Source organism: Rousettus aegyptiacus, unplaced genomic scaffold (genome assembly GCF_014176215.1).
Source record: "Rousettus aegyptiacus isolate mRouAeg1 unplaced genomic scaffold, mRouAeg1.p scaffold_m13_p_7, whole genome shotgun sequence".
Taxonomy (NCBI): domain Eukaryota; kingdom Metazoa; phylum Chordata; class Mammalia; order Chiroptera; family Pteropodidae; genus Rousettus; species Rousettus aegyptiacus.
In genome coordinates this window covers 94142382-94167492 of record NW_023416310.1, presented here as the reverse complement: position 1 = coordinate 94167492, position 25111 = coordinate 94142382, and the positions used below count along the sequence as shown (strand labels likewise).

The 25111-nt window shown below is 38.2% G+C and overlaps 1 protein-coding gene across 7 annotated transcripts in view; it reads left to right on the top strand.

Moving 5' to 3' along the window:
- Nucleotides 1-25111, top strand: part of KCTD16 (potassium channel tetramerization domain containing 16) — a 235947-nt gene that overhangs the window by 27178 nt on the left and 183658 nt on the right. For 2 of the 7 annotated variants that reach the window (XM_016126561.2, XM_016126560.2), the window contains exon 3: nt 2637-3775. In XM_016126561.2, the coding sequence (XP_015982047.2) occupies nt 2944-3775 (832 nt within the window). In that variant the 5' untranslated portion in view covers nt 2637-2943. Of the gene's footprint in view, nt 1-1550; nt 2269-2636; nt 3776-25111 lie in introns of those variants that run through there. The other 5 variants (XM_016126563.2, XM_016126558.2, XM_016126557.2 and 2 more) reach the window with 5 other exon arrangements.

Here is a 25111-nt window from a genome sequence, read left to right as displayed (position 1 = left end):
TAGAAATAAAACATTTGATTACTTTTAACTACAACCAAACCCAATACTTAATAGACACAGATTCAGACTTATTGTTTTCTTGATCTAGTGGCAACTAAACGTTTGTCTTGTCAAATTGGTAAACAGTGCGCTTCTAGTAATACTCAAGCCACTATGAAAACTTCAAGATAAAAAAAATCGAACTTTTGGCTCAAGTTGCCAGATACAGAGCTGCACTAATAGCTTAGGGACAGTAGATGGCGACATAAGTGCATCAAATAATAAACATTTCCTTCATTAGTCCAGCGTTAAGACTTCAATGATTGAGGCCAGAACAGGTTAAAACATTAGTTAAAGAAACAAAGTCAAATATAATTAGGTGTTAGAGTGTTAGATAATACTCTGTGTTCAGTAACCTGATAGTTATTGAAAGGAAAGATTATTAAACTGGAAATTAATTTACCCAACTGCTGAGTCTATCTTCAAGCTAATTCTTGGGGGTGAGAGTTGGCCATAAACAAATGTATCCCATAAAATGTATCTAATTCATATTTTCCATTTTGGGTTTTCATATTTTTTTTATAGCAGTTTTTTGAGATGGAGTGTTATTCACATGTATTATTTATAGATGAAGTACTATATTCTTATTAGGAATGTGAGTCCTAAGACACTGATGTTTTAAAGGGGAAATGGCTGACTTACTGTAAACTGTTGGCTGGGCCATTATTGACTGGCAGGATCAACTGGAAGCACTTTGTTAGTGGATTAGGTTGCCCTGGAAATGCCTTCCTGAAACTCTAATGATGCACTTAAGGGCGTCCTCTGGGACAAGAGTAAAATGTCTCTTAGCAGGCGTGTCTTCCAGCAGAGTCCTCTTGGGATGAGTGGGGAGGGGCTGGGGGCACACCCAAGGAGATGCTCAGTCAGGAAACAGCCCCAGAAAAAGGTTGCAGGTTACAATTTCTTACAGGTAAGCTGAGATATTGAAGGTAATGACTTACTGGTGTAAACTGTGAGCTTTCTGAAGGTACTAGTGCCCCCATGTATTCTTTGGAAAGAGCGTCATTCATTCATTCATTTATCATTTATTTATTGGGGGGGCAGGGAGATGGAGAAAGAAGGAAAAAAAGGAAGGCATTTGAGAGAACATAATTTAATCCCCTTTGATTAAAAAAAAAAAGCTGCTTTGTAGCTTGAAAGTTGAGACCATTCGTGTGTGTGTGTGTGTGTGTGTGTGTGTGTGTTAACAAGCTTTTTGCCCTTCAGCAGAAATTTGTGCAAAGGGTTTGTTCGTAGATTTTTCAAGTGAAAAATCACTTGTTTATCTCACCACTGGGTTGGGGACTAATTTCTGGTGGGTGGGGTGGCAATGGAGGTCTAAAGGCCAGAGGAAAGGGCAAAGCAAAGGCCCTGGGAAACTCTAGACCTCGGGACAGGGCAGGCGGGGGAGCGGCTGCGCCGCGCTCGTCCCCGCCCCAAGCCCTGAGCAACCCGAGTCGCGTGCCCACGGCCCGCGCTCGGCGTCCCCGTGCAGTCCTGGCGACCTGTCACTGAGAAGGACGTGACTGGAGCTGCCTCCGCTCTCTCCAAGCCATATTCCTTTAAGATGATGTAATAGTCATTTCCCTGGATGGTTTCTCGCCTGCACTGCTGAAACAACAGCAGCCCAACTGCACTGGGAACTGTGGAACCACCCAGCTCCGCCGCCCGCCGAAGCCCGAGCCGAGCCCCCGCCGGCATCTCCGCGCTGCGGCGGCGCCGGTTCCCACCGGCTCCCACCTGGCTGGGAACATGGGAGCCCGTTCGCCCTTGCCGGCAGGTGGGGTGGCTACCTGGGACACCAGCGGAACGCCTCCGTCTTTCTTTCTGCTTCTGGGCTTTCTGAAAAGCTTCTAAGTCCCGGTACCTCTTGCAACTCTCTTCCGTTTTAAGGATTCTTGCTAAAGGTTTGATTTTTTTTTTTTTCTTTTTCCTGGCGACGCTCTGGTTGAATATTTTTCTCTGCTTCTTCAACCCAGTCACTTCGCATCATGGTTTAACTTTTTGTGACTTGTTTTAACTTGAGATTGGCAGTGAATACATACATACATTCATACAAATATACATTTATATAAATATATATGTATAACTATTATTTTCTAAGAGCACATCTCCCTGGCACTTTTCTTTGATGCCTCTGTCCTTTACCTCTATGGGATTTGACAAGCTCGAGGTTAGTGTGGCTGTGGATCCTGACTGCTTTGCAAATGGGTATTTCTTCACAAGACTGGGTTTCCAGCACCCACTAAGGTAAGTTCTGAGGCTTATTGATTTTCCTGTCCAGCTAAAAAAATAATCACCTTTTGGAAGTTGAAAATTGCATATTCCTTTTAAATGCAGAAATACAAATAGAAACGTTTTAAATACTAATTGTTGGAGACAGAGGCATATGCATAAGCATGTAGACACAAAATAGCATGAGAGAAGCTACAATTTAGTTGAAGAATGGCCGAAATCAGTAATTCCAGGGCTGCTTATGTAAAATAATCTCTCCCTCCTTTCCTCCCACCCTCCCTCCTTCTTCCCTCCTTCCTTCTCCCTCCCTCTCCTCTCTCCGGTGCTCTCTTTTTCTGACTCATGCTGGGTTTGAGGAAATAATTTTCTTTCTTTTCCTTCAGATAGATCTCTGAGTAACTGACGACTTGGCCTGACTTATCTACTGATCCTGGGGGAAGATCGAATGGAGATGAGTTGATTATATTCCGTGAAGTAATAGCTCACCACCAGCCAAGGTTTAAACTACTTCACCTGTGGACGCTTCTAAATTTTGCTTTCTTGGGAGGGAAAAAAAAATCTGGGGTAAGAGGAGGTCTTTTTAAATGAAGTAGCATCCTTCTCCCTCCCTTACAAGTTGATGCAAAGGACAAGGCTGTGACTCCATTGGATTGCACTTTCAAATCAAAATAGGAGGAGAAGAAAGGGACAATGGCTCTGAGTGGGAACTGCAGTCGTTATTATCCTCGAGAGCAAGGGGCCGCAGTTCCCAACTCCTTCCCTGAGGTCGTGGAGCTGAATGTTGGGGGTCAAGTTTATTTCACTCGCCATTCCACATTAATAAGCATCCCTCATTCCCTCCTGTGGAAAATGTTTTCCCCAAAGAGAGACACTGCTAACGATCTAGCCAAGGACTCCAAGGGAAGGTTTTTCATTGACAGAGATGGATTCTTGTTCCGTTATATTCTGGACTATCTCAGGGACAGGCAGGTGGTCCTGCCTGATCACTTCCCAGAAAGAGGAAGACTGAAAAGGGAAGCTGAGTACTTCCAGCTCCCAGACTTGGTCAAACTCCTGACTCCTGATGAAATCAAGCAAAGCCCCGATGATTTCTGCCATAGTGACTTTGAAGATGCCTCCCAAGGAAGCGACACAAGAATCTGCCCCCCTTCCTCACTGCTCCCGGTGGACCGCAAGTGGGGTTTTATTACCGTGGGTTACAGGGGGTCCTGTACCATGGGCAGAGAGGGGCAGGCAGATGCTAAGTTTCGAAGAGTTCCTCGGATTTTGGTTTGTGGAAGAATTTCCTTGGCAAAGGAGGTCTTCGGAGAAACTTTGAATGAGAGCAGAGACCCTGACCGAGCCCCAGAAAGATACACTTCCAGATTTTATCTCAAATTCAAACATCTGGAAAGGGCTTTTGATATGTTGTCGGAGTGTGGATTCCACATGGTGGCCTGTAACTCCTCGGTGACAGCTGCTTTCGTCAACCAATATACAGATGACAAGATATGGTCAAGCTACACTGAATACGTCTTCTACCGTAAGTGAGAGGGTTCTTTTTATTTTTCGTGTGTAGTGATTCTCTTTACAGATATATATGGTCTACAGGTTCAGTTGGTGCCTAAGGAATTCTATTTGGAGATTAAAAAAAAACTCGAGGTATAGAGTATTAGAGGTTATAATTCAGCTCTCACGTCTTACCTAAGGCAACTTCTATCTGTTTTTTCAATAAAATCACAGAATATTCAAAGGCTTCAAAAATCACATGATGCAAATGATATTGGTATAGGTAATATGTGGAATGCAAAGATATATGTATGATTGTTTGCCAGATACTGAATTGTTCGGTTGGGCAACGATTAGAACTTGGCTGTTGGGCCATGGAGGTTGGTAGACTCAGTGGATGAAGTACTGCTATTCTTTTATCTGAATTTTGGGATCTATTAAGCTGGTTGCTGAAGACTTGCTTTCATCAGGGGCTTTGAAAACACAAATGGATGTAATACTGAATGACGTGATCTTGGCTAGATGGCAGTATAGACTGATAAAAGACCCCCTTTCTCTACCCCTTCAACCCAAGTCTAAAATTTGCTTTTATAGGCCTTATAAATCTACTCCTTGATTCTTTAACACTTCATACTGAGACCTGAATTGAACTGCAGACTTAATTAAGCTGAACTTCATTTAAGATCCATCTAAAAAGAACGAGATTCTTAAAATTGTTAATCACATGCAAACATCTAGACAGCTGAGGTGATAGAATTACTGACATGGAAGGAAACCAGAGGGAAAAAAGGAAAGTATTGTACTGAAGCTTTTTAAGTAAGAGTTTCTTAGAGGTCAGTTCGCTTGCTTAAATGACAACTTATGGTATGGATTGCCTGTTTTCTCGAAATGGCATTCTTCTAGATAAACTATAAGCCATTGACCTCTGAAGGGAGAAAAGTAAATCAGTCTGTAAAGTTTTAGTGCTTGATTTAACTGCTGATATTCAACAGGCCTGGGAGTTGGGAAGTGAATTATGTAAGAAATACGTTTCCAGTGTTCACAATCAATTTCCTCTATTCTTATTTTAAGGCGAACCCATACACTTAGGAGGTTAAAATGTTTAAATTTCTTTAAACATAAAGGAACAAATGAATTTCTTGGACTGATTTTTGCCTGCAGTTGTGTTTATTCCTTTGGAGATGGGAATCTGGGGGAATCGGCCAGTGGGAAGCTGAGTCGTTCCCTACTGGGTTATCACAATTTGGGTTTTCAGAAGCGAAGACACATGGATTATGTAGAAAGGACAGCCTGTGAAGAAAAACGAAATCAGCTATCAGTTCAGGAGCATATGATGTGTAGTAACAAGTATGATTTGGTCCAATAACCCTATCTATGGCCTTTATCTATAATCTCGATCTTTCTCTGTACTGGAGATCAGTCATCAGATACTGCTTTCTTTCTTCTGGTGAATTTCCCACTAGTGTAGAGATAAGACTCTAGCTTTTCAGCCTTTTCTAAAAAAAAAATTGACATTACCTGTGATTCTGTAGAACAAATATCTTCTCCTCACTTTTTTGGGGAAAAAAAAATCACCTTAAAGAGAGTCCAAATCTATTTGTGGTATTTCCCTTGTTCTCCAATTTCTAATATTTGAAAACATTACCTTTAAAAGCTTCAGTCAAATAAATAAAAACATTATCAGCCCCCCTGCCACCAAAAGAGACCATGCTAGATTTCTAATCACTGTTCACCTAAATGCGACCCAGAACCTAACTTGTATTTGCTTACTAGCTCAGTGACATTTCTGCACTCATCAAAGACTCATATGTCTAATACTATGCCCTCTTTAGGTTGATGTGGATGGGCTCTGTTCTCCTAATCATGTAATTGCTTTCTTCTTTGTTGGACTGCTGAGAGGTTGCTGAGGGGCAGTTTGCTCTCCATCCCTCCATGGACAGGATGGTACAACCACACAGCAACTTCATATTGCACAGCATGTATGTTGCATTTGACATACTTCCCCTTTGTGCCTAACATCTTTGGCTCAGTGTTAACTCTTCCTCTGTCTTAGGACCAATAAAATTGACAGCTGGCTTTCTAGGGTGCATAACAGCTTCCGCGCAGCTGCTTAGGCATAATTATTTAATTAGAAGCTGCCAACTGTGCCTATATAAGCATTAATTCATCAAGCTGTTGTGATTGGGTTAATGGGCTGAAACTTTAAAGCAGGGAGCTGACTGTCTGCAATCTTTGGCTAGTGAGCTCTAGCCCCATTGAGCCCTGCCAAGAGCCACCAAGCCCCAGGCCACTGTGTGCATTGTGGAGCTGAGTGTTCAAGGTGCAGGAGCTGTAGCCTGCTGGGTCCTAGGGGGCAGCATGCGTCCCTAGGAGTGCCCATGTACTCTCAAAACCAACCTACTGGCAAAAAGATGCTCTTTGCAGAGGAATTCAACTTCCTCCTAGTTTAAATTAAAAAATATAGATATAGATATATATGTATATATATGTGTATGTGTGTGTGTGTGTGTGTATATATATATATAAAGAGAGAGAGAATGAGAGAGAGAGAGAGAGAGAGAGAGAGAGAGAGAGAGAGAGAGAGAGAGAGAGAAAGAGAAACTCCTTAGATCCAAAGAATTAACTCTGAGCAGTCAGACTCTTCTAATAACCCAGGGATAATGCAGTTACTTTGCTTGGATCCATATCACAGTAAAGAATAAACAGTGGGAAATTAATATATTGAATATAGTGGTTGACAGTCATAGGGAGAAACCCCTTCTTCCCCTGTTCGCCTAATTTTCTTCCAAGCTTTCCAAGGGGAAATTGAGAAACCAAAATCTCTCTTGCCTCATATAATCATGTAGACCTAGAATTGATGGTCAGCCTCATGTAGTTTTGACTGAGTATTTAGTTAATGTAGAACTATGAACAATTAAAATCAACAAGTGTCTGTATGTACTTAGGAGGGCAGTAGGAAATGTGTTCGTCTACATTGCTTACACACCAAAATACAATACATGAGATATTATCTATTATGATTCACTTATCAGCAACCAAGAAAATGTGAGTGGCACAGGAACATAGAAGAGAAATGTCTTCCTAGGATTTCGATATGTCCTTTGTTTTAATTTAAAACAACGAGGAGGTACCTTTCCTCCTTTCCCACCCAGCTAGCTAAATAATTACCTCTCTCACCTTTTCAAGTGTTGCATAGAAGGCAATATCATGAACATCGGATTGATTTACCTTCAAGTGACATGGGAGCTAAGTGATTTGGAAAAGAGAAGTCCTGATTTTGAACCAGATACTTCATAGCCATTCACACTACTTAGAAACAAAATCACAGGTGCATGGAAATAAATGAACCTTTTATTTAGAGCCATTTTCCAGTGTCTGAGAAAGTAGGAAGATGGTTCTTGTTGGAGAGAATTATGCGCATTTCCTTAATCCTACTCATGGGTGAGTTACTTTAGACAAATGCCTGAAAGCACTCAGATAGAAAGCCATTTGCCTATAATAAAACTGTGATAACATGACTACAAGGAGGGAATTTAATTCATAGGATGCTCACTCTGAGTTCTGCGAATTATAGATAGAGATACCGATTCATCACCTTTTCAACAAATTGCATGTAGGTACGTTTTAACCTTCTTGACTTCATTTCCTGAAATTTAAAGGGTTGTTGCCACAAAAGTTTCTAAATTGCTTTATAAGAACAGTATATATCTTCAGGGCTGTTGACTGAGATGGGATGTTGGAGAAAAGCAGATCCGGAAGCAATTTCCCACTTAGTATTCAGCTGCATGGCCTTAAGTTAGGAGGGAATCTGTGGTTCTGGCTGCTATGAGTAACTTACCAACATTAACTTTAGAAGCATCAGGAAGAGAGTGCGTTTTTATAGGAAAACAAGTGGAAATGCATCTAACCGAAATGATTCCTCTTTTTCTCCTGGTTACTTGAAAGACAGGAATGATAAGTTCAGTTTTTATTGCCCATAGAGATATGACGTTGGCACATTCAAAATGAAGCAACAGAACAAACAGTTCAGTCAAAACTGTGAAGGTTTGGCCTTTGCCACTACAACATCTCTTTCCATGACAATTTTCTGTCTTAGCTACTTTAGCTGCTCTTTCTTCTTCCTTTTTAGTCATTCCTGCTTTCAAATTCTTTCTTTCCATGTCATAATCAAAACTTGTTGTCAGTAAAAATTCTGTTATGTCATTATTAGAATACTTTTCAGGCATAGTGTTACTTTTCTCAGGGGTTTTTGTACAGAAGAAACGTTTTAAGAGTTGTGGATCAGGGGACTTTGTACCTCGAAGTGTTCTTAAGACTTGAGGTGTCTAAATTTATAATTAAAAATACATAGCACAGTTGAAATGTAAAGGTTTCATCCAGGAGTCAGTTTAGGCCTGTGTTTGGGCAGATAGTGAATGGTATCAGTGATAATAAAGGGCAGGGGTGGTGAGTGGAGTTGTTTCTTATCTCTTTAAGATGCTGTGCTCTGAGCATTGGGCTCAATATAAAGTGATATAAGCATGTTAGCAAAATATTGTATTTTCTTTTTCATGCCAAACAAGATGTGTTACCTAAGCCCAATCCTTTGTGGAACGTGATTAAAGTAGTCTCTTCCTAGGTCTGTGACATTGCTGAATGAATTTGGCAGCAAGAAAAGTGTCAATACATAGACAGGAAAGGGAGGTCTCTGGGTGTGCCCCCAAGAGCCTCGATATGTTAAAAAACATATATATATGCAGTTGGAAGGAGAAGACCAAATGTTCCTGACAACCTAGGGAGGTTTAGATCACACTAGTAGAATTAGAAATGGAAATAAGTGATAATGTGCCACAAAACTCCATTTGGAAAACTCCAAGCGCAGACTATGGAGAGGAGTGACTATGCATAGGAGAGAGAGTGCCAGTCCAGTGCATGGAAAAACGTTCCTCCAGAAATTGACAGATCAATGCTTAGTTTCTGCATCATAACTGACCATTGCTCTTTTTCTTTGGTATTTGCTATCACTTTCCTCAAGTACTGGATTTCTTAGCAAGTCAGTTAAAAATTTTAATACAGAGATTTTCAAATGCATCCAAATATCAAGACACCTAGCTCCAATAATTACAATTATCATTACAAGACCAATCATGTTTCATATATATCCTACCTACTTTCCCTCTTTTCTGCACTGGATTATTTTGAAGCAAACTTCAGACATCTGTGATTTCATTCATCTACAGATACTGTCTATATGTTCCTAAAATGAAATGAACAACAAAAAAATCACAATTCAATTATCATATATAAAATTAATACAGTAAGTCCTCAATGTTTGTAGATAGTTTCTGTGACTTTAGGCAAAACATTGTATAACGAAACCAATTTTACCACGGGCTGATAGAAACAACGGTTAAGTCCCTATGGCATCTCATCAATATTAGAATGAAATGAAGTTGAATAAATGACATTACTCGAGGACTTGTTGTAATTCTTTAACAAGATTTATTTAGTTATTTTTTAAGATTTTTATTAAAATATAGCTAACATACAATGTTACAGTAGTTTCAGGTATACACCATAGTTATTCAATATTAATATACTTAAAGAAGTGATCACCATGGTAAGTCTAGCAACCATCTGATACCATTCAGCACTATCACAATATTACTGACTATATGCCCTATGCTGTACATTATGTCTCCATGACTTATTTTATTATACCTGAAAATTCCCTTTCACCTTTCCCCCTTTAAAAAATTTTTCAATTGCAGTTGACATTCAGTATTGTTTTATATTAGTTTGACATGTTCGGCATAGTAATATAATTTAATATGTAGTTGGCATTTAAACATCTTTGATTTTCTCACAATATTTTCTTAAAGTTGACTTGTTTAAATTAAGATCCAAATGAGGTCTATTACCTTTGGTTGCTATTCTCTCTTTCAAAATTTATATATATACATACAAATATATATGTATACACACACACACACACGCACATGCACACACATATACACATACACACACGTACACACATATGGCATGTAACGTTTATGCAACAAAGTGGCAAAATGTATAAATGTATATTTTAAATATCTTTTAATCTCTTCCTTCTTCTCTCTCTCTCCCCACCTTTTCCAATTTATTTGTTTGAAGAAACCAAGTGGTTTGTTGTGTTAAATGTCACACACTCTTGAGCTCTTGCTGATCTATCTCTGTGATCTCTGTGATGTCATTAACACATTTTTTTCTGACTCCTATATTTTCCGTAAATTCGTTAGATTTAGACTCTTGCTTCTAGAGACTTGATCAGTTTCAAATTCAGTATTTCTGGCAGGAAATCATCATAAGTGGTGGCAAGTCCATATTTAATTTGCTGTGAGACATTGAATGATGTATGCTATGGAGGCAAGGGAAGGGCATCTTTTAAATTTTTTTTTTATATTTATCATCTAGATAAATAGCAATTAGGATCTATTTTCTCCATTGTCTAAGTCGATTCTGATAATACAGCGGGCAATAAAAGAGATCCCTATTTTTCTTTCGAGTCATTCAAGAACTACCTGGTATTCCACTGCTCTTCTCATTGTTAGACTGGATTGCAGTCAGGGTGAAGTGAGCCTACCTAGATGTGCACTGGGTCCAGTTGCCCAGGAGGAGGAGGAATCATTTTGGGTGGGAAAGTTTACCTCCTGGCTATTCTAATTTTGTGTTCTTGGATTCTTTCAACTGTGCTGGAGCATCCTCTGTGTTTCCCAAACCTCTTCTTTCCCTATGTTCCTTATCTCAGTAAATGGTAATTCCATCACCCTGTTGCCCAGGGAAGAAGGAAATCTGGGTGTCATCCCTGACTATTCCTTCTTGCCACCCGCTCTCTCCAGTCCATGTCTAGTCCTCTTTGTTCTTTATCTCTCTCAAGTCCATCCATTTCTTTTCATCTCCACTGATGCTACTCTGGCCCAGACCACCAGCATTGCTTTTCCAGACTACTGTCCTCCCTATCCCATGTCTGGTGTTGTCCTTTTTGGATCCAGCAAACATAGTGAGATTTCTAAAATGTTAGTCCGACCATGTTACTTCCGTGCTTAAAGTTCTTTATTCCTTACAACTGCTCTTACAGTTAAATACGATGAATCATAGCCTTTCATGAAATGACCTCCACTTCTTTCCCCAGAACCTTCTGTTGCCATCCTGCCATTTGCATTTGTAACTTAAGCTTGTACTTGATTTCTTTGAGTTCCTGAATGCTGTTAAACACTTGCTTCTTCCAGGTGTTGTTCCCTCTACCTGGAACTCTGCCACCATTTGCGTTGATCAATAAACATTTCATGTCCGTATTTTTTTCTGGGAAGGTTTCTTTTTTCTGGGAAGCCTTTCCTAGCCCACCGTATCTGGGTTAGACACTCCTTATCTTTGCCCCCATGGGATCCTATTTTTCTTTACCATGTCACAAATAATACTGTATCATAGTTGCTTATATAACTATCTCTCCAACATTAAGACTGTCAGCTCTATGAAGATAGGAACTGTGTCTGTTACACTCATCATAATACCTGACATAGTACCTGGCAAAAATGTAGGTACTCCATAAATATTTCTCAAAAGAATGAAAAATAAATGCCCATTGTAGAGTTCTATTATGGTCGTGATGGCCCTGTCTCGAATAAACCATTATATATTATCTCTTAACAGAACTGGAGAAAAGTGATGGTGCGATGGTGCTTTAATAATAATGATATTTCCTAATACTGCTGGGTACTTCAGGTACTGAGCTGAGTGCTTTGCATTAAAAATTGGAATTCGCTCTGAAAGATGCTCTGCTCTTAGCACAAACACAGAGATTCTAGCTCAAGGGAACTGAGAAAGCGCCAGCAGCGAAGTCTCTTGTGGTCTCCTTTTAGTTGGTTCACCCAAGCAGGAGCACATTGAAGCTGGGGTGAGGCCCAGGTTTAAGGAATAACCCAGGAGGGATTTGGGATTCAGAAAAGTGCTATAAAATTGAGCAAATAGCCCCAAAAGGAGAAGAACTCTATCAGAATGCAAAGTGTGATGTGAGAATAACCATGTTGCCTTAATATTCTTACTGCTAAGTATTCCATTTCCTTCTTCCCTGCCTTCCCATAACCATTAATGATCATTCCTTGATGTCAGAGGCAGCATAACATGATGGTTAAGAGGCTGGGTTTTGGAGCCCAGGCTACTTGAGTTTGAATCCCTAGCTCTTTGATCATTGGCAGATTACTTCTGTGATCCATTTTCTCATCTGTAAAATGGAGATGACAACAGTAGTACTTGTCTCATAGGGTTGTTATGAAGATCAAATGGGTTGATAAGTATAGCGCGCAGGACAGTGCCTGGCATGCAGTCAATGCCTTGTAAGTGTTAGTGAATAATTATGAGGACCTCAAGGAAAACTGGTATGGATGAGACCCTAGGGCTTCCTCTAAATAACCTATCTGATTCTTTCTACTAGTTCCTCTTGGATGCTTTGCCCAATCTGTTGATTCTGTGCTTGCTAAAACAAGCAAGCATACAAACAAACAAAAACATCTAGAAGGGGCTTTTTAAGAGGAAATTCAAACTATTTATTTTAATTAAATCTGAATAAATATAAAGTAAAACTCTCAAAAAGCTTCAAGTTCTAGTAATTCTTTTTTCCTCCCTGGCTAGTCCATAATGGAAGTAATTAAGAATGGGTTTCCCCCCACCTTGTGGCTTCTCAGAACCTAGGAGAATATGTGGCAGAATTAGAAATTAAGGATTATAATTAAATTACATATGCAGTCATTGCAGAATTAGAATAACCTTTTATGAATCCCATCCTAGAGAATATTCTCCTTCATGGTGATAGAGAATGGTTACTGAGTATGCCACTGACAATAGGATCATTAACATTGTTATAGAAATGAAAACAAGACATTTTGCTTCACACTGTGAGTTGCTGTGTTGTGTGGCATTAAAAGGAAATAAGAGTGCTAATGGGGACTGTTGCCATGTGACTCATTCAAAAACTGCCCCATGTGACGAAGCTCGTACTTTTCTACTTTGATTCATCGGTCGCTTTGCAAAGCAGAAAATGCTAGTAATTTCCCCACACCAATTTATAGAGAGAGACCTTTTATTCTGAGAATATCTAATATAATGTGGTTGTGGACTAGTTATACTGACTAAAATAGAGGGCAACCCATTATACATAACTTGATGGCACGTTTAAGACACTTTCAGGCAGTAACATATTGTGTTTTAGACGATACTGTAGATGGTCCAGACCAACAGTACTGGGCAACTAAATAGAGAAGAGGATATCTAGGCTCTGGTAATGTGACTTTTCTGTAAAGGGAACCCTGGAGCAGCAGAGAAAGTCTGGTGACTGGGATAAGGGAAATGGGGCATATGGATGTCAGAGGGTGGCAAAGACATAAAATTAAAACCAAGAGAATTCTCTAGACTTGAAAAAGTGTTGCAGAGCTCTGAAAATACCCCAAACAGAAAAAGAGCTGGCCTACAACACAACACACATCCAGCATGGTCAAGCACCCAGCTTAAGCATTCAGTGACATCAGGTGGAGAAATTTTCCTATGGGCATGTGCCTACAAATTTATACTGTAATGCAAATGGGAAATAGAATTCACTTTTCATTAATTTGCTTTCTAGCCAACTAGGTGAAATATCTTCTTTTTTCCCCCTTTAAACAGAGGGATACCTATGTCATTGTACAATTTGTCAAGCTGCAATGAAATGGAAAGGTATTAATTCATCTCTGCATAAGAAAAGTATGCCTTAGAAAATGAGCAGTTTTGCTTGGCTTTCCTGGATAGATACTCCCGCTGGATGGAGCAGTAATGATTGATGCTATAATGTGTGATACATTCAACGTTTTAAAGGCCATTTTTAGGCCCATGGATACTCAGTAATGTAAAATATTTGTCTGAAAATATGATTGCTTCACACTTATACGACCTGTGTCGTATAAAGTACCCCCGTTTTTTTTTGGGGGGGGGGATTGTTCAGTTGAGGTGGGTAGAAAAGAGTATATCTGTATGTAAAGAACCAAGATCTTGATTCACAAAGTCCTTATGCTAATGATTTCCTAGTACTTCTCCACAGTCTGCCAGAAAAGTGATTCACAATGCGGACCTCATTGATTAGAAACTGCAGGCACTTCAGACCTTCCTTCATCTGCACCCTTCTGTAAGACAATGTGTGTATGTATGTGTGTGTGTGTGTGTATGTGTGTGTTATACGTGTATGTGTGTGTGTATGTGTGTGTTATATATATATGGTCTTGTTTTCTAACAAATCTTGACATCCCTTCATCAGAAGGATTTCCTTTAATAGGTAGATTTAGGTCTAGCCTCAGTTACTTGTCCACAATTCTGTTTGCTACCTTCTGGCCACCTGAGTAAATGCCAGGCATTGTTGACCTTGCTATGCCCTTACTTTTGTGTGTGTTAGATTCCTAGACATCTCTGCAATAATTGGCTTATACGCTACTAGACATATTTATTGAACACCTACTATGCACCTGAGACTGCATGCAGTTCCAAGAAGCATGTGGTCAGTGTACTTACAGAGCATGTGGTTTTAGAAAGGATTAAACCAGCAAGTGAGCAATTTCAATCTAGTATGATGGAGAAGTATAAATTGATTTGAGTAGAGAAGAAGCTCCTAATCGGAACTTGGGGAGTCAGAAAATTAAACTAGAATTTATATTAATGCTTAGAAGAAAATGCTTAAATCTTTAATGCATTTGTTGACTTTAAGATACTAGCTGGCTGATGGAGTCATAAAAGTTATATCCGAGGGTGGCTTAGGAGAACCTTAAGATCATTAGCAATCATTTCATTTCTCATTTAATTAGATTTTTTTCCAGTGATAGCTGTATGAATGATTTAGTTACCCAGGAACCAATATCTTTCTTTCTAAACTCTTCAGTTCTCTTTTCCATTGAAACCTTTGTCTTGCGAAAGTTCATGAGTGAAATCAGAAGCCAAATGATAGCCTTAGATGACCAGTAATTGATTTAGAGGTACTTTATAATTATGTCTAGAGTCTTTTTTTATAATTCTCAAAATGGTATGTCATTATTATTATTTTAACTTTAAGGATTTCTAATTTACCTCATCAGTCTTATACACAACTCATTTTCAGTAACTACCACAGTGCTGAACACATAGGGGGTATTTAAAAAGCATTTGTTGAATGTGTGTGTGAATTCATACCACCACATTTTAAAGAAAGAAAATGTGAACTATAAAATGAATGAAATTTGCTTCCAGCTTTATTTGTTTTGTTTGTTCATTTGTTTGTTGCTTTAAACCATGAATGCACCCTATGTGTGGGAGTGACTATATGGTTGAATACATTAACAACATCAGACCCATCTGGATAAAAACCTTAGTTTTGTCACTTGGTACAAGGGCCTACTTAGGCAAGTGTCTCAAACTTTTTACACCTCAGAACACTCATCTGTGAAAGGGGAATGAAGAAACTTCTCTCATGGCAGTGTTGTGAGGATTAAGCAAAGGTCATGCCATCTTACTAACTTGTCTCATCAACAGCCAGACACTTGTCACATCTCCCAGGTCTTGTAGTTCATCTTACAAACAGGTGTGTTTGGACATGGAAGAAAAAACTGAGAGAATATGGATCTAATAGAGCTGATCCTGCCCACTATTGAAACAAAACCCAAACTGCTGCCCACTGGTTTCACTCAGGACTATTATATGCACCCTTCATGACCTTAGAGGAAGGAAAAACATATCATGTAACACACATCCTGTAGTTCTGTCTCTATGCTCTCCTCTCCTGCCTCTTCTCAAGGCACTCATCCATCCACAAGGCTCTGTCACACCATCCGTTTGACACTTCTCTTAATAGGCCATTCTTTCTCCTCAATACACTACACTTGTGTTCCCTCTCCCTCAAACACTTTTCCTTTCACCCCTTGTCTTTCTGAGTCCTACTCATCCTTCAGAGACAAACTTTAATGGGTTTTCCTTGGAAGGGCCTTCCGTTACAATCCCAGCTGGAGTACCCTGTGTCTTTCTGGTGATTCTCTAGTCATCACCGTTTTTCCAGCATAGATGGCACTGTTCATATGTGCAATTATCTGCGTGATTTACTTGTTCATTCTCTCTCTCTCTCTCCGTCCCTCCATCTGTAGACTGTGCTTCATGGGTGCCGTAGCTGTGTTTGTCCTCCTGTCTTATATTCCTAGAACCTAGTACAATGCCTGGCACATAGTGAGCCCTCAAAAAGTGATTTTTTTCTTATCCTCCCCATCCTACTATGTAGAAATATAATAGTAGGAGTCCCTGTCATGGTGAAGACAACTGATGATTGATAGATATAGATATACATATGCATATAGACATCTATATAGATATTTGTGTATCTATATCTATAGCTATCTATTAATTGATAGTGAGAAGGAGAGACAGACAGACAGACAGAGATATATAATATCTGGCTAGTATAGTAGGAATGAATGAGGGAAAAAAGAAATGAACAACTTAAACCCTGAGAGAGAAGATAAAAGATGTAGACAAGAGTGGGGAAACTTGCTCTGATGAGTCACTTAGCCTCTCCAATCCCCAGATACCTCAACTGTGTAACAGGAATAGTGGACCTATTTAATTTCCTCATAGAACACCGAGCACCAAATAATATGACATATGTAAAGTGACTCTGTTGCTTGATTAGATGTATATTATTAAAGGTTATTTTATCTTAGCTTCAGTGATCATCCAGAGAACATCTTAAGGAAAAGTAACTACACCCAAGAAGAGACAGATTAAACTGCTTATTTAAAAAGTTGTTAAAGCATTTAGATACCAATAGTTACAATAAGCAGACCAGTTGTAATGGTTCTGCAGCACCAGCACTATTATTATATAAGATTGAGTAGCATACGGCCAAAAATATGTTGAGTGTATTTTGGTCTCTTCTACTGGTATAGTAGTCATACACTTATGGTGTGAAGATACTGGGCAAATAGATAAAGACGAATCCCTTATCAGAATCCTATAAACTGAAATTCTGGATGGGAACCTGAAGCATATCATTTATGATAGAGTACCAATTTAATTTATAAAATCAGAGTATCCTAGGAGGTGAGGGGAATCATTTCATGATCATTTCTTCTCTTTGAGTCTCTAGGCTTTAAATGAAGTACTGGGTAGAAGCCAACACACAGAATCTCTTAAAGTGGTGTTGCTGTGGATTGAAGTGGGAACGGGGTGTGAGTAAGATGGCCTTTCGTATTTCTGCTTTCTTCTTTTTTCTGATGACCCTTGGAGTTATTCTAGGAAACTTAGGGCTCAGTGTCACTGTTCCAAAAACCCTAGACCAGACATTCTAAAGAAATGGTGAATTCTGTCTTAAGAAAAATTGCCTCTTTACATTTTAGGTCAAGTTCTTAGCTGTGCATTCCTTTCCACTTCTTTATTTCTATCTGACTTACGTTAATACTCAGGCCAAGTCTAACTGAAGGACGAACCAGAGAAAGGCAATTATTAGAAATAGTGAAGAATAACAATAAATTAATTTTGCCTCCATCTTTGGTATGTTACAGAGAAAGTTACCTTCATTATCCACTTTACATTTTCTGCCATAACACAAGCAATGGAAGTTATTGCTATTGGAGGAAGGCATGGAAAATGGTCTTTACAAATGACTTTATATATTTTATACCTAGTAGTTTGGAATTGTTTTCTATACTGCGAATAAAGCCTAAGTTTAGTATATTATTCTATTAGATCAATATAATGTGTATTTCCTCCACAGAGCTTAAGGGACTGTGATACAATCTCTGGTTGAAATGGTGCTTTCTATCCTGACATGAAGAATTAATTGCAAACAAACAAACAAAAATCTATTTTGGGGTTTTTGCAAATAATCCCTCATATCAGTGATATTCTTCTGTATAAAAACAGCAGGAACACTTTCTTTTTATCATAGCTATATTTTTACATTGTTTACAGCCTGTGATTTGCCTTGGTAATTGGTTTCCTTTTATGGGAAAACAAATTTTCTTTCAAACAATCAGATGCAATGTAATCAAATAATTGCTGTCTTAATTTGCTACTGAAGACCTTGTAAGAATATAGAAATAAAACACAGGTAGGCAATGGCATATATTTAAACTCTGAGATGTTAACAGTAATCATAGCTATCTTTTGTTGAACTTTAGGTCAGGTCTCATGTCAAGTGTTTCTCATTCAATCCTCATGAAACCTCTACAATAAGAAACTGTGGCTTCGAGGTCCATGTTGGTGGTGGCTTCAGAATTTCTGTCTAGGAAAAACCTAGTAACGTTAAGTTTGAGAAAAGTTCATTCATTTATATCAAGAATGGTGGTGACAGTGAACTGATGGAGATCAAGGCTGGGTGACAGAGGGGGCTGAACTTTAAAATAACTCTCTCTACCCCACAGACCCAAGTTACTGCCATGTGATCTCATAATTGGTGCAAGCACAATTCAAACCCTGATTGCCCTGACCCCGATTCCAGCACTCTTCACTGTCATGCTGTACCAAAGAAATACCAGATGGCAGTACTTTCTTTTTTGAACTGCCAAAAGCAGCTCTTCAAGAGAACCGCCTCCCAAGATTAAGTGAGGAGCCCACGCACAGCCTCCAGCAGGGGGGTGGAATGGCAGAAGGTGCTGGACAGGGCTGATTTCCCTTTCTCCCCTTCAAATCTCAAGCTTTATGAACACGATTTTCCCATGATATAGCTTTAAAATAATTGAACCAGATTGGGCTGAAATCTGCAAATCTGTCCTCAGTTACCCACACAGAACTTCTGGGATACAATCTCTCCTCCTAGAGACTCCTACACAGCATTATTTTTAAGAATTTGATTTCCTCGGTACCAGAGATATGAAAAGGCACAAGATTTCATAGTACAAAAAGATGTCCAAAAAAAAAAAAATTAAAATGGAATGGGAAGGATTTTTCCCTTCTTGTTCCATTTCACCAAATATCTAAGAAAAAAAGTAATAAAAAGAAAAAAATATTTAAAAATTACAAAGGTATGTTAGCGGTTTCTGGCTCTTGAATGAGTAGCAAACTGAGATGAGTGACGTAGTGTTAAACAAGATTAATCCAGATGCTCTGACAGGTCGTTATTGGTCCTTAGAGAAAAGGCATATTTAAGTATGAACCTATGACTAACCAAAAACTCTGTTTAAATAATAAAATATACCAAAAATGAGTTCTTCTTTTAGCAGCTTGTCTAGTTTTAAATTTGGGGAGAGTTACTTAAAGAATATAATTTTGGTATATGTATTTTATGTTATATTAGACTTATTGTTTCATGACTGTAGAAGTGTAGCCATATCAACAGCAAAGCTACAACTGAAACTAAAATGAAAAATTGATTCTTAGTTTTAAAACCCGTCGACCCTCTGAACCCCTTCTCTTCTAAATCATGATCAAAATCATAGAACTTTAAAGATGGAGAAGCATAGGCTCTAACTCTCCCTGCCGCATTTCTTAGTTTTTGTTTTTCTCTACTTAACTGTTTACTTTTCTCTGAAATTAATTATAAATGCCACTGATCAAGTGCAAGTCACACGGAGAAACTGTGATAAGTGCTTCGTATATATCACAGTGTTCTCTCTTTAGAACAACTTTAAGTGAGGATTGTTTCTACCTCCATTTTATGGATGAGAAAACTGAGGTTTAGGAATATCCTTACCCAAGTTCACAGCTGGTAAATGATAAAATCAGGGCTTAGATTCCGGTCAAGTTTGAGTCTGAAGATTGTAAATGCTTTTGATTTGCTTGGTTACATCAGGGTGTTCATAGAGTACAGATATTTTCTATAATGTGAGATATAAAAATTAAAAATATAGCAAATGAGATCAAAAGACGGTTTTTTTAAGATGGAAGAAATAGCATATTTGTATGCTGGTAGGAAGGCTCTGATGCGTAGGGAAAAATCAATACAGGAGAGATAGCTGGAATGATATCTTTGGATAAGTAAGAATGAGATGGAGTACATACGGAGTTCATTATTTGTTATGAGCCTTGTCAGTTCATTTATAGTAATAAGATGTATGAATACAGAATAGGTGTGTAATAGATATACCAATAGTGTGTGTGTGTGTGTGTGTGTGTGTGTAAATGGATAACAAGTAGTGATAGAATATATAAGTACAGATACAGTTGGTATGCTTTGGTGGGATCTTGATGTCACCTTTAGATTGGTTCTATTTGCTCAGTAAAATAAGAAGCTGAAAGACTGAAGATGGAGAAAGAAGTATTTGAAGTTTGGAGAGAGAAAAGATGGTATAAAATTGTTATCTAGGACTATGAGAGAGTGAATGAACTAGGGCAATGTGTTATCGACTGCAAGCATTAAGGACTCATTTGAAGCAAGTGGCTTTGAATCTAAAGTCAGATCATTCGGCATGATTGTACATTTCTCTCCAGCCAAGTCCAACTTCATGGGTGCAGGAGGGGAGCAGGCCCAGATCTGATCCTAACAGCAGGCATGTGGTTTTTGCAATGTAGGGGCAGAAGAGCTGATGATGCACCCAAGAGAGTTATTAAAATATTGACTGTTAAATTTAAGTTAGAAAAGAAATACAGTGAGGACATGAAGAAGATGAAAGGTAATAAAAAAGTGTAGGATCAATGGATTGAAGGGTTGTAGGAACCTAGTACTAGAGAAAAAAGGTTGGAAAGACAGGAGGAGATGGTGGGATGTTTGAAACTGAGCTCACAGGGGTCAAGCAACTAATAGTGTCACAGTTCAGGGCATGACCGTGAAAGTTAATGGCTAAAGTTGAATAGAGGATATGACTGCTGGAAGAGAGAGAGAGAGGTTGGGAGTATTCAAAAATCATCTGTGCAGATGTTGAAAGCATCAAGAATTATTTTATTTCAACATTGTAACAATTCTTTTATTCTCATTTTAGAATGAAAAATTGAGGCTAAGAGTTGGTAGGTGAGTCCAAGATCCCAAAGGAAGGAGGCATCAGCACTGGATTTGAATCCAGTTTGTAAGACTCATCCCTCACTGTGCCTAATGGCTTCTTTGTATGGAACGTTTCGCTGCCTCAAAGCCATGTCTAGTTAAAAGGGGTTGAGGGACTTTCAGATGCTTTGTGTCATTTGCCTACCAAATTTGTCATTCATCAACATAGACTTACTAAACCCCAGTGTACTGCAGTGTTCCATGTTTCAGGGCTACAGGGATGAAAACCATTGTATGGAATTGCAGTTGAGAATTCAGTTCCAGCTGCATGATCATCTTGTATGAATGTGTGTGAATAATTATTTGAATATTTTATTGCATCTTGCCCTTATTTTCTTATGAAAATAAGTAGAGAATAGAAAGTGAAAATGCTGATATTGGTGATGAGAAACATATATCTTATAAACAATATAATTGAGACAAAGATGGAACTCTTTAAGCATGCTGGAAGAGGCAAATTTTTAGCCTCAAGTGGAATTTAAGTTAGTTGAGTGAGTTTTTAATTAGCAAGGGGGAAAAAAAATCATAGTTAAAAAAAAATGAAAGAAATGTAGGAACTCTATTTTAAAGATACTGTCTAAAATGGGAAGTGCAATTAGGCATGCTATTATTATTTTTCTTTTTTTATTTCTCAGTGCTCATCATATAAAGTATAAATGTACAGTTTGATTTATGCAACTAGATCTTTATACTCGACACAAAGGATATATTACATATTAATATATGGAACTCTTACAATATAGAAATGATAAAGGTGTTGGAAAAAAAACAAGAGGAACTAATTCCATGGAATAAATGTGATCTCTTTCTTAAGATGCAATCCTTAAGCAAAGTATAAAGAATGAGATGTTTATCAGACAGATGATACAAAGAATAGTGTTCAAGGCAGTCAGACAAGCAGGTACCGAGGCTTGAAAATGAAATTCAGCATGGCTTATTTTCTTAACTCATGGTTGGAATTTAAGGGCACGAAGCAGGCCAAAGCTCCATCTAGAGAGCTAAGTAGAGAGCAGGTGGTGTAAGGCCATATATGACATGCTAAGCTAGCTACTGGACTTTATCTTAAATGGTGGGGAGACTTGTAGGCATCTAGTAACCAAAAATATTCATACCTGTGTCTTCCGTCTGTTTTCATTGCTAGTTAAGTGTGAGCTAAATTCACGTCGCTGTTCTATGTTTATGTAACACCTTGTGATGGCTGACAATGATTCGAGGTCTACTTTTCTGGGCCCATTCTCATAAATTTCTTCTTTTCAGTTATATGGGTAACCGAGTCTTTCTCTTCATTGACTTATTTTTAAACATTTGTTGAGCACCTACTTTCTACCAGATACATGCTAAGTACTAGAGATTGAGGGAGAAAAAAGTTTCTGTTCTCGTAAAGCTTACATTCTAGTGGGGGATATAGGTAGATAAGCAAATTCATATACAAATTATGTTTTCTTAAATTGCTATTTCCTACTAATGTTATAGTTCTTTGTGTCTCATTTTTCTGACTGGGTTTTAATCTAGAGATCCAGTCTCTGGCATTTATTTCTATACTGTAGGTTAGCAGAAGCGGAGCCAACACAGTATAAGCTTAAATCACTATCCATAAATACTGCTTATAGGATTTGTATAGGATGAACGAGATAGAAGTTGACAAAGTCACTCCCCATCCTCCCTATACCTTTGCTCCCTACTAGTGTCAAGACTGTTCCAGAAATAGAAGCACCACAAGAAGAAAAGACAAAGGTTTTCAATCATATCTAATTCTTCATTATGAAGAGGGAGCTACTCAAGTCTTGAATGTTCATGCAACTTGATGGTTTTCCAAAAGATAGACTGTTATTCCCTTACAAATTCATATTCAGAGTCTTTTTCTTATATAGGGATTTTCTTAAATTCATGTTTGGAATTTCAGATGATCTCTTAATAATGTTCAAATAACAAAGCTTCTGCTAATGACAATAGTAATGGCTAATGTATTCAGGGACCTTACTGGCTAAATATATTAGATCCACTATCTGAACACTCAAAATAATGGGCTCAAAGTGGCTAAGCAACTTGCCCCAGGTCACAAAGCTGGTAAAAAGCAAAGCTGGGATTTGGACCTGTGCTCTGGGTTTTTAGAACCTGGGCTCTCAACCTGTACGTGATACGGACTGTGATGCCAGCAGGCCAAGCTACCAAATAGTCTTTTCTGTCTGGCAAATAAACACCTTTTGATGGAATCTGAAGTAGATGCCTCCCTAAGGTAGATTCTATTTCTAAGGCAGATTTTGCTGTATTTAGAACAGTACTCATCAGTAGAAACATTAAGTGAGTCATGTATATAATTTTATATTTTCTAGTAGCCACATAAAAAAAGTAAAAAGAAAGAATAAACAATTTGAATAAAATATTTTATCTTAATATATCAAAAATATTATCAATTCAATATATTTCTACATATTTTCCATCACTTCAATTTTTGAGTTTAAAATCATTGAAACGAGATAAAGTTTAAAAATCAAGTGTTTCAGTCACACTTGCCATATTTCAAGTGCTCAGTAGCTACATCTGACTAGTGGCAACTGTTCTGGAAAGTGAAGCCTTAGGGGGTTGGATTTTAAGTAGCCTCAAGCTGCTCCCTGACGTCATATATAGATTCATTGGTAGACCCCAAGATTTTGTGGTTATTTTTTAATGCAAAATTGGAAACATGGAACCTTTGTTTTGGGCAGAGCAATTGTTTTTTAACCATAATAGCATAGTCTTCCAGATTTCAATAAGTGTTTTGCAGGTACCTCCATATTTCTAGCTTGAGTGAGCCTCCGGTTTTATACAGGAAGCCATATCAACTGTTAAATCAAAGAAAGTGATTCAATCTTGAAAGTTAATGATTTTTTTGTTGTTCTTATAGACACAGGCTAAGATGAAGGCTGTGATCTTTATCATTTTTCCTCAACCCGTGGGGGAGTTCTGTCATTTTAAATTCATTATCTTATTATGTTAAAGTCTACATTCTGAGGGCTTGATACCATCAACTTCAATTCTGTTTCCATATGAATTTTACAACCAACAGGAAGCCTAACCAATCAGAGCTTTTTTCCTAAGCCTGGGAAAGAGAAAAAGAAGCAGGAAAAAAATGTTTGGAGTTTGCATGTCATCCTTCCTCACAGTTCTTTTTTATTTTCCCCACCTCCCTTTATATTTTGTTTTGTTTTGTTTTGTTTTGTTTTGTTTTATTTTATTCATTTCATTTCATTTATTTTATTTTATTGTAAAAGACAAAAAGTTTAGTGAGAATGGCTTCAAGCTCTGTCCATGGTAGTCCCATCCCCAAAGGACTGTGCTGTTACATTATTTGCACTTTAAATGGAATCTGTTGTTACAATTGGGTTTTTCTTGTTTTACACCCATTAGATCTTCTATAAGCAGGACAGATGATAAACATAAAAGAACCTTACTTAGAAAGATAAGGCAAAATTGCCCAGGTGTTTGAATCATGTTGACAGGTTTTATCTGGTCGTGATACATCCTCTCCTGTCCCTGCAGTCAGTCCTAGGGAAGGGGGCGGAGACTAAGAAGAATTTAAAAAAAAAAAAACAAAAAACCAGTAAGTAGTACTCTCCATTTAATTTCTGCGGTATTTGCTTTGCTCCTAGAAAACCATAGTTTTTATTAGAAAAAGGTCTCCAAGGATTAAACAACAATCATAATATTTTCACTTGGGCAAAAAATAACTAGCAGGAGGCGATGATCTATATTGTAAAGAATATAATCTTCAATTATTGTATTTTGCTTTTGTACAGAAGCGTTTGCATTCCCAGTCATCCGATGCCAAACAGGTGCTGTATTAGCAGCCAAGTTTCAGTAATGGGGAGGAAATGCGTTATTTTTGCTTTTGATGTTGCCTCTGAATGTTCCAAATTTAAAAGTCAAGATGAATTGTTCAAACCTTATTTGGTAGAGACTCTGGCCATTTATCTCCAAAGCTTGTGCTCCTCCCTCCTTATTCCACAAGAGAAAGTGCAGATTTTAACTCTCTTGTGAAAAGTGTAATATATAAAAGCGTCACACATTTTTATTTTCATTCAGTCTGTCTGGGTCAAATTGCTCCTATGTACTGCATATTCCTTCCGTCCCAGGGATCACAAATTATTTGAGTGATATCAAAGGTCTTGAACCCATGAGGTAATTTGTAAGCAAATTCACTCAAACTACAAAGACAGGTGAACACAGTGTCTGTTTAGTGAAAGATCATGGACTTAGAAACAGAAGGCTAGAGTTTCAGATCCCAGTTGTGCTACTTACTGCCTTTATGAGCCAAGGCAAACACTGGACAAACTGAGTCAAGCTTTCTTTCAAACACTGGGAACAGATTCACCTACCTCAACAGGTTGTTGTATGGCTCAAATAAGGTGATGTCTATAGGAA